This window comes from Brienomyrus brachyistius, chromosome 5 (assembly GCF_023856365.1).
Source record: "Brienomyrus brachyistius isolate T26 chromosome 5, BBRACH_0.4, whole genome shotgun sequence".
In the NCBI taxonomy this organism is placed as follows: domain Eukaryota; kingdom Metazoa; phylum Chordata; class Actinopteri; order Osteoglossiformes; family Mormyridae; genus Brienomyrus; species Brienomyrus brachyistius.
Window position 1 is genome coordinate 11732845 of NC_064537.1, and position 16911 is coordinate 11749755.

Below are 16911 nucleotides of genomic sequence, written 5' to 3' on the forward strand. Positions count from 1 at the left end.
TAAACAAGATGTTGCTTGAAATGGTCACCAAGGGTGATTAAGTAATGAATCTAAATTTAAATATAAAGGCAGCTTTAATGACACTATGAATTGAAGGTGAGGGTAAACGTGTACCGTCAGAAGTATATTAGGCTACTTAATATAAAAAAATATATATCCAGTTTTTGAAGGTCTACAGCCTTGTATGACAGGAAGTGAGACTAGCTCCCCAGCCCTTGTGAAAATGCAAATTACTTGCGGTTTGTTCTAGATCGAGCGAAGACTGCTGCCGATCTGTTTAATTCCTGTCGGTGTAATAATATACGATGCGCTATGAGAGAATGGTCACGTAAGCCGTTATTTTCTTCCTTGCTTATTTTTTTTATTGCAAAACACATCATAAAAGTCATCCAGTTCAGTTTTAACAAAAACAAAGTGCTAATTTACCCCCTTTAAGCAGTTTCACTGTTTAAATCTGAGCAACCAAGTGCAAAAACAGAAACAAAAGAACATGACAACTGACCTTTGAAAGATTACAACAGATTGAAAAAATGTTTCCGGGAAACGGTGCATTGACTGTATACTTCTAAAGGCAATTAAACTCCGTTCAGCGATGAAAAAGCCACCGAAAAGCAAATCGAGTCAATAAGAACATAAAACTCATTGGGGAAAAACACCGACAGATGACTATAGGTACTTGAATTCCTAAAAGCATGTCATGTTTGTTTTTTTTTTCTCAGTCAGTTGGTGAGCATTTCACTGAAAATCATTTTAATGATGTTAGCAGTAAATCTAAGTTAGTTAAAGTGCAGAAGCAACTTGGTCTACTGGTCATCATTATGAATATAACCTTGGTCAACACCTGTCCTCCGTGGAATTTAACTGACGCAACATTTGGAGGACAGCTTTGGTACTTTCTCTCAACAGAATTTAACACCACTTCAGCAACTACCAAAGTCATGATGCGTAACAGAAAAAAGGCCATTTTTCGTTAGTCCAAGTTGCATACAAAGACCACGGTACTGGCAAACTGCCACGCTTAACCAGCACTTATTCTGAAACAGAAAAATAACCACAACACTATGACAGAAGTGTCTTAATTTATTTTTAAAGTGATGCATCTTGCAGATGCCAAACCATCTTTAAACTTTGAATCAGCAGAGGTTACATTCAAGGATCTTACATTATATCTATATACATTTACCAGGCATCTCTAAATAGGTTTTACAACCTGTTAAATTGTTAGCACTGTATGCAATTAGTTAAGTATGTTCTTCATGAAGACCCTTTTCCTGGATAGTTTTAATAGTTTAGGTGACTGAGAAAAAAATGCATTAGTTTATATTAATAATGTCATTTATCTTTCACATCAACTCCTTGCCTGTGCCAGAGAATGTTACAATGTGTCTGTGTTCTAACTGGGACCAAGAACCCTTTCTATACTTAGAGATCATGAAGAAAAGAAAATCCTACAGAGCTTGGTGACAGTATGACCATGGGAAGTAACACTACATCAGGCCATGACACCTGCGTCTGACCATCTTCTGCACATGCACGCGTGCGTGACGATATGTGACCTACGACGCCCCCACTGCAGAAAGAGAAATGACACAAAGACGTTCAGAGAGCACAGTCCTTTTTGATTTGATCAACTTCCAAAATAAGGCCCGTAAAGCAATAGTCATCATCAGAGGTCTAATGGAAGCCATATACAAAAAAACTGCAAATACATAAAAAGTATATTCTGTACAAACTTAAGTGCTTTTTTTTTCTGATCCCTGATGTCCACTGATAACTTCCAAATTAGCTTCATATTCCTTAATTAGAAATAAGGACATCGTTAAGTATTAGAAGATCCAAATAATTGTTTGGTATGTTCTAATTTTCAATAATGGTCAAACTTGTACCATTAGAATGTATTCTATCAAAAAAAGAACTTTTAAGTAATTTATTTAAACCTACTGAGCAAATACATTCAAAATCATGAGGGCACCCCTTACAGTTACCCCCCAGCAATGTCAGAGAGCTTCACAGCATGTCTCAATAACGTTATCTACTTTCCTATCACAGATCAACTCCTCCACATATTAAAGTCAGTAGTCTTCCGTTTCTCTGGAGGCAGTACATTAAACAGTGATGTATTCTTTAAATGTCACAGTAAGACAGTTTGCAGTGACGTCGGTAATAATGATATTCCCCAGGAAAGGTTTAAAACACGGCTTGGGGTCCTCTGTCTCTGCTGCTGCTGTTGTTGTTGCTTCTGCCTGATCCACGGGCGTCAGGGATTTGGGGGGTGAAGTGGCTTCCACTCTGGGCTTCACACAGCTGAGATCGATTGGCTCCTCTGGAATGGAGTCTAGAGAGTCACAGTCTGGACCTTTGCTACAGTGGAAGCTGCTGAGATTCAGGTCCATGGGCTTGGTCTGTGGCAGTGAGGGCACAGAGCTGGGGGTACTGATGCTCCTGGAGCTGATAAACTTCTTGTAGCTGCCCCTGTCCTCTAGAGGCTCAGAGAGCTGCCGCTTCAGGGAAGTGCTGGCGCTTTGGACCGGCTGCTTAGTGCCATGGTCCAGTCGTGAGAGCACACCCATCTCAAAGGGCCAGGGGGTCAGGTTGGGCTTAGTAGTTAGCTGCAAAGGCTGATCCTGGGGGAGATCCGGCTGACTGCCAGACTCATCTGTTTTCTCCCCTTCTGTAACAATAGTATCCTCCTTGGCAGAATGTTCCTGTTCCACAGAAGACTGTGCGAGAGGCAACGGAGTGGCAGACGTTTCAGTTTTATTCTCCGGCGGGAGTCCATTGTCCTGGACCGGTTTCTTGACAAGTTTAATCTTGTCTAATAAGCTCTCTGCACTGCTGTCTTCTGATAGCTTTGCATCATTTTGTCGCTCTGCACTGGTAGGGTCTCCATTCTTAATCCGAGCCGACTGCATGCCGTTTTCCATGTACTTACTCATCACAATCACAATACGGCCATTTTTGTTTTTGTTCTTCACGATTTTCATCTTGCTGCTGGTGCCATTGGGGACAACAGGCTCCTTGTTGTTTGAGGTGAGTGTTGGTTCACTGCCATTAAGTTGCCCTGGCAACTTCTTCATGTCCTCTGTCAAACTGCTGATTTTGTTTAAGCTTATATCCTTGTCACAAAGCCATTTCTCCTGCAGTGCTGAGGGCAGGTTCCATCCTTGATTGTTAGATTCTTGACCTTTGCCTTCTCTGGTTTTCTGGTACTGCAAACCATACATCTTAGGGTCTGGCTGATAGTGGTGATGCTTCTTGCTGTTGAGCTGATAATAAAATTTCTTCTTTCCATTTATCTGCTGCTCCACTTGGCTCTCCTTGCAGTTGGGCTGATACTGGTGGTGTTTCTTGCTGTTTAACTGGTACTGCTGCGTTTGGGATCTGTGCATTGGGACGGCATCGGATTTCTGTCGATTGTCTTCATCCAGGGAAGACCCCTGCAGCCCAGAGAGGATGCTGGATCTTCGTGCAAAGGCGGGTAGCTAGAACCACAGAAAAAGAGACAAATAAATCTATGTGAAAACTTAAAAATGACCAGGAACTACATATTTCCCTCCAGTAAAATAAGCTAATCTTGCGTAAATCAGAAAATTATTATTTTAGTGTTGTAGTTATTCCAACTGACTCCTGATGTGCAAGTTCTTAGTTGACCAACTAAGAATGGCAAAATAGATTTACAGCCTGACCATAAAACTGTCCAATCATAAGGCTTGACACATTCTCCTGCTTCAGTGCCTCATCCTTGTGCCCCATGGCCACTCTCAGCAGACTTGTGCAAATTTGTGTTCCCATGACCTTAGCTCAAAGGAATTCCAATGGCCGTGTCATGCTGGCTCCACACCACACAAGTGCATGACAGTGAATCACACATTATGTGCAGTGTTCTGGGAGGGAGGACTGGAGCTTTTCCAGTTACGAAGTCACACATGTCTTTACCTTTGGACTAGAGGCACACATCATAAATTAAACACATCTTCCAATCTTTGAACTCTTAAAGAAATGGCAAAGCCTTGGAGGAGAATGTTCAAAAGACAACTGTAAGGAAAACAGTTGCTTATGAAAATGCTAGAGCAGTCCAAACAAACCTTTGCAGTAGGACTGCATTAATGTGCACAGTTCCCCAAATCCGGTCCTAGAGGGTCAGTCTGTAACGCAGTTTGCAGATTTCCCTGCTCTGACACACCTTCTTCGGCTAATTAACAAATTTTGTATGTGTGTTTGAGCAGCAAAATATACAAGCTGTGTTACAGACTGGCCCTCCAGGACCAGGATTGGGAAACCCTGCATTAATGCAAGTCTCTCAGTGTGAATATACTCTGAACAAGGGCAGATTGCAGGTAGATCCAAGCACACTGCAAATCAAGAGCTGGAAACAGGGTCACTCACATCAGAAATCAGAGAAATGGTGACAGATACCTGGACTAAGAGGTGCTTGGGTTTGGGTCCCCGTTTGCGGTATCCCAACAGCTGCTCCTGTTTCTCCCTGCGAAAATGAAGGTTAAATTCTGAGCCAACAGTGTGCAGTGACACCACAGTGTGCTATAAACTTTATACCGCGATTGCAAAAGCACACACAAAAAAAAGATGCTTATCTTGTTACATTCCTGCCAAAAGAGGTGCTGAAAAGGCCCACAATCACGGATATGAATATGCAACAACATGACTAATGCGGATTTCCAGTGCTCATAGTTCAGGCACCAGGGTCTTCTCACATACTCGAGCTTCCAAGGTCCATTCTCTGCAATCATTGTATCGTAGGTTTCTCTCATCGGTAAAAATGTCCAGTTACTGCTGAAAGAAATACACCCCCTACATGTAACAAGATCAACAGCCTTTTCTGTCTCTTTGACAACATGTCAATTTGTAAGTTATAGTAATCTGGCATCCAATAACCACAAATGCTTTTAAACCAAGAACTAGGCCTAAATGCAATTATTTGTTTATAGAGTTTCAAGTCCTAATAACGAAAATACGATCGAAGCAAAATATTCTTCATCTAGGCTACGTAGTAGCTTAACAACATTTTTCCACTTCCAGAAAAAAAAGCAATCCAGCAATGTTGTTGTTTCTGCGACATCATGAATGTATTTAATAAACAAACTTATTTCGGGGCAGATTCACTTTTTTAACAATGCATTTTCACTGCTGAGCCTACAAGCCCGCTAAATCGAATTTAATGTGGCCTTAATCGCAATGGCGACTGGTCCTCCTTCTATTCGCACTGCTACACACATGTTCAGCAGCGTCATTTACACACCTTATAGGGTGCCTCCAATCTGACTACGCGTTATTAAAAATGCTATCGTGGTCATTGCTATTATTGCAAAAAAAAAAGAGTCACAGTTATGTACCTCAATAACGACTACGAATGCAGCCTTTCTGTATTTCCGTCCTCCGCCAGTCATATATAACTCTACAAACTAACGAGCCGATTCAATACACTGATCGTGCGGAGGGAGGAAAAAATCAATTAAAATCCATACTCCGCATCCCCTCCCCCTTCCAGCATGCCTCGCTCATACTACAGTTCTAATTAGATTGACGACGAGTGTGTATATTTTCATAACACTGTATTTAAACGACTATCGGGCTCCCCGGAGAGCAATCCCATTAGATAAAATAGAAGCTTCTTCTAAATAGACGTGACGAGCAGTACAGATAAAGGTACCGGCCAGCGCCTGCTGCAAGTTACTGCCAATGAGTAACCTGTCAGTATCCAAACGCTGGATGGACACAACTAATGACATAGAAAAGCCGCGTGAAACTTTCTGCTCCATAAAGCAACAGCACGTACGACTTATCTTGGGACGTCAAGTGAGGCGCGCCCCCCATTACTTACGATCCGGCAATTAGACGCACATTGAGATCCAGCCTCCGGCTCCTCGGCCATAGGATACTCTACTATCGGGACCGGTCTTCAGGCTCAAACTCCCAGGATAATTCCTCTCTGATGCCACATTTTGTGAGAAGCCTACAAGCGTTCCGAGTCAATTTATATGTTGATTATGAACCCATTTCCCTCCCTCCCCCTCTTTGCTCTCCCCATCTTTCCCCAAAGCGGTATAAATTGAAGGAAGGGCGAATGGCAAAAATACCATATGCGTTTTAAAGATGGGAAATTACTCCGATTAGACTCTTCGAAATTCAAACTGCACACATTTTTGCATTTAACTCAGCACATTCTGATTATTCCGAACACAATTAAGGGCAGAGTACTTATTTAAGCAAACGTGCTTTACAACACGCCATTTTTAGCCATTTCATCCGGAAGCGCTGGATTATATTCGGTAAATAACAACAAACGTTGTTTATACATGTACCCGGTTAAATAAACGTTATACACGTTAAGCATTTTAAGTCTCACACTGACATTCCTGTCATCCACTTAAGTCTTGCTGGTTTCTATACAAGCAGCCTTTGTTTCAAAATATCTAATCTGTCGAGGTCGTCAAAAGTTCCTGGTGTATAAATAATTGTAGAAACCGTCTATTCTCCCGCGACCCTGACCAGGATAAGCGGCTGGAAGATTAATGAATGGATGGATGGATGAAAAAGTCTATTCTTTAACAGACGGGCACAGTGAAGCAGGCAGCGCCTGTAATAGCGTCGAGCCCCTCCTCCTCTTTTGACTATATATGGTCGACATGTCAAGTCGAGGGGGGCTGTTTTTCCTCACCTGTTTTGGAAAGCGACTAGGAGTCGCGGGTCCAGGATGTTTTCTTCAGGTTCCCACGTGCTGTGTCTATTAAGAACCGAACAGAACCATTTATTATTACAGCATTAGTAGGGCCTTTAGATTCCACGTATTTATACTTATTCTGTCAAGCATCTGCTACAATACTGTTTATGTAGGTGGCAGAGTAAGTTATTAAGTATACAAATACAGCCATCTAAGGTTAAATGAGTAACATCCCAATTGTAAAAAGAAACAACACTAACGCGCCCTTGTGTTTACCCGTCAACCGCCATGTTTATTCTCCATTTAAATACCAATTATTAAAACGTTCTTCCTAAATACGGTTTTAAAATAGCTGGAACAGAAAATCAATTCAACTGAAACAAGGGCAACGTACAATTTGTAGAGCATGAAATGAAAGAGCCGGGTAAGCAACATTATTCACGTGTTCATTGTGATATCCCATGATAGAGAAAGCTATCAGGGGCTGTAAATAAAAAAATATGCGAGGGGGGGGGGGGATGTTCACACATTCTCCATTCCCTGGCATAAATTAGTGATGGCATCCTTACATCGAGCCGCGCTTTCTCGCACGCACACGCACACGCACACGCACACACACACACACACACACACACACACACACACACACACACACACACACACACACACACCCTCTATCACCATACTGCACGCACAGAAAGGCACACAAGCGCGCGGACACACTCTGATGTACACACACCGACACGTATGTGTGTAAAGCCACACTATACGGAATACACAGCACCGGTTTGAATACATATATGAGATGATACATGATTAAATCAACATAACGTGAGGATAAAAGTTTGACACTAAATATTGACGTACTTAGGAGACCACCCCCTCCACTTGACCAGGTATTCTGTTCTGCCCTGGAGAGAAAAAAAATAATCGACAACATAAGTTAATTACGCAGCTAGCTAGAGAACATTTCAACCGCTTCGAGCTGAGCATACAAGGTTACAACTACAGCAGCTTAACACGAAGGCAGTCGTAAGCGCGCTTCATGCAGAACAACGCAAGTGCCAGATCGCTTCCGTCGCTACCGATAATTTTGACAGATCTGCGTCTTATTTAGAGTTTTAGTGAGAAACCTTTCTAGTCCGCTTCTTTTCGATGCTCTCCACCGCAAAGACGTGTTCTCCCGCGGCGGGTAGCTCCATTCTCGCCGCAGTGTAAGGGTTTGCAAAAGACAGACTGCGGGAGGCTGTCACTCGGTGGCTTCGTTTGGTAATTTTCCTCTTATTTGAAGCAAAAAAAACGAAGCTTCCCTCTTCTCTGTGTGCCCCCCTCTCACACGTTCGCTTTAGTTCCCGTTGGCATAGGCAGCGATATACGGAACGCACTCTAGTAGAAGCGGTGAAAAACAGTATATGCAAATAGCCCGTACTGTGACGTCAGCGCCACGAGGGGGGAGGGCAGCGGCTGGGACGAGGTTTTATTCTCTTGGATGTAAGCGCGGAATTGAACTGCAAGAGGGAGCTATGGAAATAGCACGATTTCCCTAAAAAAAACTAACTTGCTAAAATATACTTAGTATTACATAGGTAAAGAAGCATGGCTTCTGCTAGCAAGAAAAAAGTCGTTTCCAATTCCCGAGCGATCAATGGAAATAAATTAATGTTGTACTAGTCAAATTAACTATATTTTAAGTATTACATTATACATTTAAAAAGTTAACTAACTTCCGTCTAATTCGACCAATGTTTGTTTTATTTAAATTTCAGCTGCGGCTAAACAGTTTAGGGATCGTTCCTGTGCTATCGACTAAAAGTAGCTCATGCGAATTCCAAAGGTGCGGTTTTGGTTTTAATTCCCTCAAGTTAGCGACAACAGCTGGAAAATGTGAGCCAAAACATCGATGTTTTACAGTAAACATGTAGAACTAGCCACGTTAAGTGTTATCTTTATCTATAAAGAAAAACAGGAATGGCAGTTTAAAAACGACAAATCGCAGACACATCTCTCTTGTATTGAAAAGAAACAAGCAGGTATTTGTGCAATAAAATGAAAATAAATCCCAATTGCCTTAACAGTTTTTACATTGTGCTTGTAACAGAAATTTACTCAAACAAGAATAATTTGCCCATTGAATATTATGTAGCCTAATTAAACGTTCACCTGAGTGGATACATTCACGTGGATGTCTGTGTGATCACATTCGGTTATTCTATTCCCGAAACCGAATACATTCTATATGTACAACAACTATTCTACTTAAGAACTCAGAAACATAATAATATAGAACCGTTTCTAAACAACTAAATAACTGCAACAGAATTACTTATTCTGTGAATAACTGCCAGCACGGGGGAGAAAATTTGAAAAATTTCCGACATATACGAACAGTGACGATTTTTTTTGCAAGATGGTTAAAGGACATGAGGTACACCCATTCGCTATAATCTAAAGCACCGATATATAACTTATAAGACGTATATAGAAAAATATTTTAGATATATAGGCAATTTGACATTGCAGTAGACAGTTGACTTCATTTCGGGGGAACAGCTTTTGGAGTTTGTTTCCCTTGACATATAATCAAGTACATTTCTAGAAACGACACATAATCTATCGTCAATTTAACGCTTTCATTTAGTCCAAATCAAGACTATGCGGAATAATGCAGGTGAGTCTTTATAGTGTGTGTCAGATCTTGTATTTTGGTCTGCCGAGCGCGGCTCTATCGATTTTTTTCTATTTTAATTGGAAGGTTCATTAAACCAAACGATTTGATAAAGCTTTACGTGGTCTCATAAGTAATGTATCAGGTATCTAACGTTAATCGGTGGCACGTGGTTTAAAAAATATGTAGGTCACATCAGTAGGAGTTTAAACCCGGTGGCATTTCCCCCAGTGCGGTTATTAATGCCATCTGAATCCTGACGGGCACCAGCCGGCTGGTATATTGCTGGCAAGAGACGAACAGCTCTGGCACATAATTGTAACACATTATGTAGTCCACATAATAGCACACTTGGTCCACTATGTATCATGGACTATTAATCACGTTTTCCTTTATAGAATGATATAATGGGCATCAATGGAACCCTTCGGGACCTGTTACAATACTGTTACAGAACAACGTTATTGGCTCAAATGACTGGAAACACGTGCCCTCATGCCCAAACGTACACAAGCAATGTCACCTTGATCTGAAGTTAAAACGGCAATATGAATAGTAATAGATTAAATAGGGTTTATTAGATTGGTATAAAACTCGCTCAGACCAAACATCTTTCTTAAGAAAAGTAGAACAGTCTGGACTGATTCTTTTATTGAAAGCTGACAAAGCAAAACTGCAAAAAGACCGTCCTCGTGCTTAAAAATGGTTTCGAGAATTTCAGCTATAAACGAGGTGTTATTCACTAAAATTCAGCACCAAAGGGGTTAAGATAGAACATAGTCCTTGCAGGCGGCAAGTGCCAGCCTATAGCAAGCAAGCACGACTGCCTTCCCATATATGGTAATAAACACAAACCAGCCGTAAAATATCAAACGAGACATTAATTAACTCATTTTAATCCGTTGGATATTGGTAGAATGTGTGTTTAGTTATATATTGTTGGATGTATATACGTAAAATAGGACAAGAAAGGTTAAGACACAAGATCGTGCGCCACTGTTCTTGGATTCTATTTTCTATGCAGTGAAGAAGAAAATCCGCCCAACTGTCGCAATGCAACAGCACGGAAGCTAATTTCCCCATTTTCTTTATCAGACCGAGCTTGAACGACACAAAATGCCGAAATAACAGCATTCTGTCGATGTATTATGTTTATGCACCTTGTCTCATCAAAATGTTTACCGTAAAGTAAAATGGATCACCGCCCAAAATAAAACCCACCCAAGGAGCTATATATAATTTATCCTGTTAGGTACTTTTATTTATTATGTATTATATCAACTTTTTTACAACAGATTAATGTTTTCGGTTTAAGCTTTGGATGAGGGAGATTCAGACAAGTCGCTCAGCAAATAAAATAATCTACGCCGTCAACCATTTAGTGTTACGATGGGATGTGTTTCTCACACTTGTGCTATCAGGTGAAATGCAGCTGCAGGGCGAAATTGAAATAAACATTGCAAAATTCCTCGGTGTAATTGGAACCAGTGTGAAGCAAAAGGGTGACACAGCAAAGCGTTATCTTTATATAGCTCACGGAATACTGTCAGGTGACACTGTTGTTTTCCCACATCTTGAGTACATTTGTTTCCTAAACAGATTTACCCATAGCAACTCCAAGTATATGTATTTAACATTTAAATATCACCATTACTCACTGATTCGGAAATATGGATGGTTTGTCCCTATTTAATTCAGGCAGACATATTTGATTTTATGGATACTGTTGTGATTGGTTAATAAGGCGTTTTGGTGCCAAATGGCGAAGGTAATACTAATCATTTTAAATTCACATTTCAATTACACGTGACTGTAAGCTGTCAAGGCCACATCGTGAATAAATGTCAGCAATCTGCATATATTCAAAACATCAAAAGGCTTCCCTGAGGCTCTACAGAAATACTTCTGTCGGGAATGCCATGTGGAAGCGAAGCTGACGAATTGATTGGCATCACTTTGGAACCCATCTGCAGCAGCCCTCTTACTCTGCCGCCATAGCTCCCTTCCACGGATGTATGTCGATCTGTCCTAATGATATTAACGCTCTTTCGTCGCCCATTTCAACACGTTAAGCTGCAGTAAGTCTTATTTCCTCCGGCAGTTAAAAGTGCACAGCGTGTCTTATCTTTCATGGCGAACACTGTAATGTATTGGCACGAGTCACCATTTTGGAATAAAAAAGGGACTCTTACATTTCCCGTTGTCTGCGTTTGACCTTCAGTCGTGGCAAGAGCTTGATTACGTCACACTCTATGCAAAACAGATGCAAATAGGAAACATTCTAATAACCACTTTCTCCGTATCGCAAGATACCACGTTTAATGCTTTAGCTGACAGTAAATGAGAATGAATCGTAACATCTGGGTAGGAAGGCTAAACACAGTGGATGTAAGTGTGACTACAACTTGTGTGTGTCTGTGACTGTCACTATCAAAGACACGTGGCTTTAAGCAACGGCAGCTTGTCCTTGCCCGTGTATTTAGTGGCAGCAGCGCAGGGACACAAACCCTGGAATATCTCGCACAAACAGTTTCCTCCTCAAGACTTGTTTTATGACATATGTGTGCTGTGGATGCCGGGCAAGATAAATGCTTGATTCACCTCCTCTTGGATTCCCCGGTCACATGGTTTCCCTTCAGGCCCAAAAATCCTTAAGAGAAGGAGATGAGTAAAGTAAAATTATACCAGAAAATGACACAAAGTTGGAGATCTCTAGCACCAAAGCCGCAAAAAATAAACATTTTATAAGCTTCAAACCTTTTCCAAATACTTTAATTCAAGTTTCTTGTTAAATAATTGTATCTGATATTTGTATATTTTATGTGTTATGTAAGATTTATGAGTTAAGCTAGAGCAGTTTAGATGTAATATCTAAAACACACAGTTCCCAAGTCCAAAAGTCCAAACGGCTGCCTAGCACAACACGTGGTACATTATAAGGAGATGTGGACCACGTGCTGTACCCACTTAAGGGCACGTCTGCTGTCCCAGGCATCAGAAGTTCTGTTCCCCAAGGTCTCTATTTCAGGGGACAGTTGCTGAATTGCATTTACATTTGCTCTCTGAGAAAGTTCATTTGAGGGTCACCCATATCCAGGACCATCAACGCACAGCTCTCCCGGATCCATGCATGTCATCATTTGCAGACAGAAACACAGTTCCGTTGAAATATAAACTTTAATATATCTCCCCCCCCAGCATTCACCTTTGCTTAATTCAAAAAGGTGATACAGGGTTGAAAGGCGCTTTTGCAAAGCCAACACTTTCTTTGCCCACAGCTCACACTCACCCTTTAAGGAAAACTGGAAGTCAAACCTGAATATAATTAGAGATTAAATTTACCTGTTTATCCATTTACTTATAATGTACAATACATGTTATTTATTTGCAATGTAATCACCCAGTTTACATTCTCCCCTTCCAGTTAACATTCAAGTAAAAAAAAAAAACCATAATAATTTCAGTAGTGGAATAACTAAAAGGTGTTTTGAGACATATCTTATGAGATTTCTCTCTCTGATTACCATATTGTCTATTCATTTGCATGCCATCTTGTATTTGATGTCCCTTGGCTTTGTCATGACGAATCTGAATGATATCTCTAGCACCAGAATAGTTGTACATGACTTTCAATACCACATCATCTGAGCAATAGTTTCAGTTCACATGCATTGAAAATCCTGCATTGGACTAACGTATGTTCATGCATTTTCTGAATCTGCACCTGCGTTGCTGTGAACAACTTCAGGAGTTTAACAATAAATTTAAATTCAACTGGCTGTTCAACTTCTTCTCTTTGCCCTTGAGTATTACCTCCTGAGTATTACCTCCTGAGTATTGCCGTAATCACAGTGGTTGATGTATTTTTAGTACCAGCTGAGAAGACGATGGTACAACAGGTAGAATGAGACTCCATATTTGTACATAAGCTGGATATGAGGAAGTTATAATGTCTCCAAATTTTTATTTTTTTTAAAAAACTTAATTAGTCACCATAGCTGCCAGGAAACAGGAAGTAAGTCAACATTCCATATTTCTCATTTACCGAGCTTAACATGTGGAAGAAAACTCAGACAAAAGGTCAATCCATCTCAGAGCTCTGCAATAAGGAAATTTGGCTACGGAAAATAAAGTAACAGGGTTATCTCTATGGGCACATTTTTGGAAATTAACTAAGATGCATATTCATTGTAGAGGAAATGCAAATGTAGCTCAGTGTAATTAAATAAACAGACACAATACTTTACAAATATTGGGTGTAAGCAGTTACAGGCGACACTAATTAAGTCACCTCCAACTCTGAACCAAAGCTTGATCTGATACTAATTCATTTTTCTTGGCAGATTTTCTCAGGCACTGTTTCAAGTTTCTGGGGGGGGGGGGGGGGTCACCAAAGGACAGCAATTATCAGGTCACCAAAGATTCTTGATGCTAGCAGCCTCCTCCCCCAAAGGCTATAAGGAGATTCACAATCTTAATTTTACATTTTTCATTTTTTCCTTAGCAGACAGGTTTATTTAGAGCGATGTGCGATTGAGAGGGGAGGGTCATACTGCAGCTAAGGATTAAAGGCCTTGCTTACAGGCCCAGAAGTGAAATCACTGCCGAACATGAAACCTGAACTGGTAACCTTCCAATCACAGGCACAGTGCAGCCTACTAACCCATTACTCGTAATGCTACTCAGGTGTAGCACTGGATGTTCTCCAGGGCCTGCGTGACTTTTGCGTCTTCTATTCCAGGTTTAGTACCGACCCGATAAGCCAGAGGAATTCGTGGTGCTGCTTACCTCTGCAATCAGTGTGTCAGCTTGCATGTCGGTCTTATCGACTGATGCCTCTTTTTGGATCTCTTGCTACACTATAAGCTAGACGAGTTCCACTTCTCCATTCCATTATCTATCACTTAACCACATCACCCTGTACCACAAAATTTGTAAACTGCAGGGGGAAGCCCAGTGTTCATCTACTGAGAGACAAGATCCGTATCAACTGGATAATATCAATATCGGGGTTCCCCAGTTCTGGCCCAGCCTATACCTGAACCAGGTGTGTTCCAGCAGGGATATCTGTCCGTCCAAATGTATTATTATTATTATTATTATTATTATATCGCAGATATATGTGATGGACTGGAATTCCACCCAGCTCTCTCTTGCATCCTATATTGCCTGGGATAGGCTCCAGGCACTTGTATCCAGGACAAGCAGTTGGAAGACGGACAGAAATGCTAGTAAAAATAAAATAATAATAATAGATAAACATCATTATTATTAGGACAAAATCGGCAGGGAATGTAGAATAATTTAAACACCAATCATTTTGTTGCATCGAAGATCGTCACCACAGATAAATAACGTATGTTAACGCTAGGCATACGTGGCTTGGAATTAGAAAGAAGACCTTTCTCTCCAGCGGAGCTCGGTCACGACAAAAATAGCCTATTTAATGTGGCTGCATACGTCTGAGGAGGTGATGCAGACACCCCCGTCATGGTGACTCAACTCTCCCCGTGAAAGCTCGATTTAATTGCGAGGATCAAACACGTCAATGGCAGGTAATATCGCATAATTATTGAACAACAGTGGCGCTACTCAGAGATTCATTGTGGAAAACTCTCCCTTTGTATTTCCTGTTCTACGACGGTGACGCACGAATATTAACCGCTCTAAGCAGCGTAACAAAGACCGATCGATGCAAATCTCTCATGTGCTTTTAATGATGAATTAGAGTTTTAATGCCTCCTTAGGCGTGACGTTCAAACTCTTAAGATTAACTGTAATGATAAGCTTACACAACGCACATTGATTGCGGCCAACCTCTGCAATTAGCACAGTGTGAATTGAAGATCGTAATAATATAGGAATTTAGACAGTGTTTGGTATATGCACTTGGTCAGCTGTCGTAGAGAGAATAAATGAAATATCTTAGCTGAACTTCGAATTTTCATAGTGGTAGAAATGGCCTTAAAGGCAAAAATTCTGAGACGTAACATATGTTAAATCCAAAAGGAAGCACCAAGCTTGCTTTCAGAAATGGAGAATCCCATCATCCATTTGGTCGAGAGTTTAAGACACGCCTTTTGTAAAGTCTGTCGGGGTTTGCTAGTGGCCTGGAGAGAAGATGATAAACAACTACACTGGCAGACAGAGCCAGCAGATTTGGGGTAGCAAAGACTGAATGGTAGGTCTATAGCTCTGGCGCTGATGCCTTTCCCCAGCATCTCCCATGATGACAGCCTCTGCATTGGAGAGTGCCACTGTGGGCAGAGTCTGTCGTTGCCTGGCGCTGATACACTGTAGGATGAGAGAAATAATTCACACCTGAGAGGCGACTTCCACTCCACTCTCCCGGACAAGCGCCTCGATTTGGTTCAACGCAGGGAGAGGGAAAAAGGGGGGGGGGATGGGATTCTGGCAGAAATGTTAAGAGGAGCTTACAGGCGATCTGACAGAACTCAGCGGGTGGTTATTAAACGACGCCATATAGCTGACTGGCTAATGCTCAGTCAGAAATGGACTAAGATAATTTGCCAACACGAGGATTGCGAGCCTGGCTACATGTTAATTTAATGGACATTTACCCAGAAAGCTTTGCCTGTAAATAACATAATTTGCTGTGCATTCGGAAGATCGTCTTTGATCCTATTAGGACATTTTTGTCAAAAATCATCCGGTTCTTGTAATAATCGTATGATAAACATTTATACTGTCCTGCAGCATGTTTACACCGGCGAGTATTGATGTAATTGTGGTTCTGCATTTGATGTCTCATGCCTATGAGTGTCCTCTCCCTAAGTGTCATTGTTGTGGAGGTCTGTAGAGGCAGGCACTTGCTATCCGTACGGGTTGCTGTGCTGGAAGGCTCCACGTCATTCCCTCCCTAGAGCTAGAGAGGGGGGATGGGGGACAGGGAGGGGGTGGTGGTGGTGGGGGGGGGGATTCAGTCAGAGGCCACCTGCCTCGTGGAAAGGTTCTGCAGGTTGCCACGGCAAACCCGTCGATATTATATTGAGCACCTAGATGCCAACGTAAAAAAGGAAAGAACAAAACACATCATAAATTGAGGAAATAAAACCACCCCATCTCTACCACTGAACTGTACTGGTGGCAGACCAGTGTGTGAACAGATGCTGAACTGGCCCTGATCATTCACTGGTGAGCACTGGAAGTACATCATCATGTTTCGGCATCCCCCCCCATCTGAACCCAAGCTCATTTTGAGAACCTCCCTGCAAGTGGCTTGTAGGCAATACCGCGGAAACCCCGGGGGAGGGGGCACCTTACCCCAAAAGTTTATACTGCTCATGTGACTGCAGAGTCAGCTCTCATCTTCTGCGTCATGCAGATAAGGGGCGGCCCTCGCCATGAGGGGAACAAGGCCCTTAATTGAAGTACCTAAGCAATGTTGCCTCTGCTCTCAATAGCATCTCAAGAGAGAGCTGATTTGCCTGTTTTAATTGCACTTTAATTTATACAGACTGTACAGCAAGGGGGTCACGTTTTCCATTTATACCAACCCAAAAACAGGACTGCTGATATTTAGGTAGGTGCGTTGATCTCTAAAGCA

General features: G+C 41.6%; 1 protein-coding gene across 2 annotated transcripts; it reads right to left on the bottom strand.

The window, feature by feature from the left end:
- Window positions 1–1062: 1062 nt before the first annotated feature.
- Window positions 1063–8132, bottom strand: cbx4 (chromobox homolog 4 (Pc class homolog, Drosophila)). 2 transcript variants are annotated; one of them, XM_049014970.1, is made up of 5 exons: window positions 7813–8132; window positions 7547–7590; window positions 6677–6742; window positions 4417–4483; window positions 1063–3482 (listed from the first exon to the last, which is right to left on the bottom strand). In XM_049014970.1, exons 1-5 carry the CDS (start codon window positions 7879–7881, stop codon window positions 2106–2108), a joined length of 1623 nt encoding a protein of 540 aa, XP_048870927.1. In that variant the 5' UTR covers window positions 7882–8132; the 3' UTR covers window positions 1063–2105. The 2 variants fall into 2 exon arrangements, with proteins under 2 accessions (XP_048870927.1, XP_048870928.1); XM_049014971.1 differs by lacking the exons at window positions 6677–6742; window positions 7547–7590; window positions 7813–8132 and adding an exon at window positions 4717–5813.
- Window positions 8133–16911: the final 8779 nt, after the last annotated feature.

Excerpts from the sequence above, each read along its gene's own strand:
- cbx4 (XM_049014970.1), bottom strand. The coding sequence starts at position 7,881 with ATGGAGCTACCCGCCGCGGGAGAACACGTCTTTGCGGTGGAGAGCATC. Across the intron at positions 4,484-6,676 it reads CTAGTCGCTTTCCAAAACAG|GGAGAAACAGGAGCAGCTGT; the intron begins GTGAGGAAAAAC and ends TCATTTTCGCAG. Across the intron at positions 3,483-4,416 it reads CCAAGCACCTCTTAGTCCAG|CTACCCGCCTTTGCACGAAG; the intron begins GTATCTGTCACC and ends CTGTGGTTCTAG.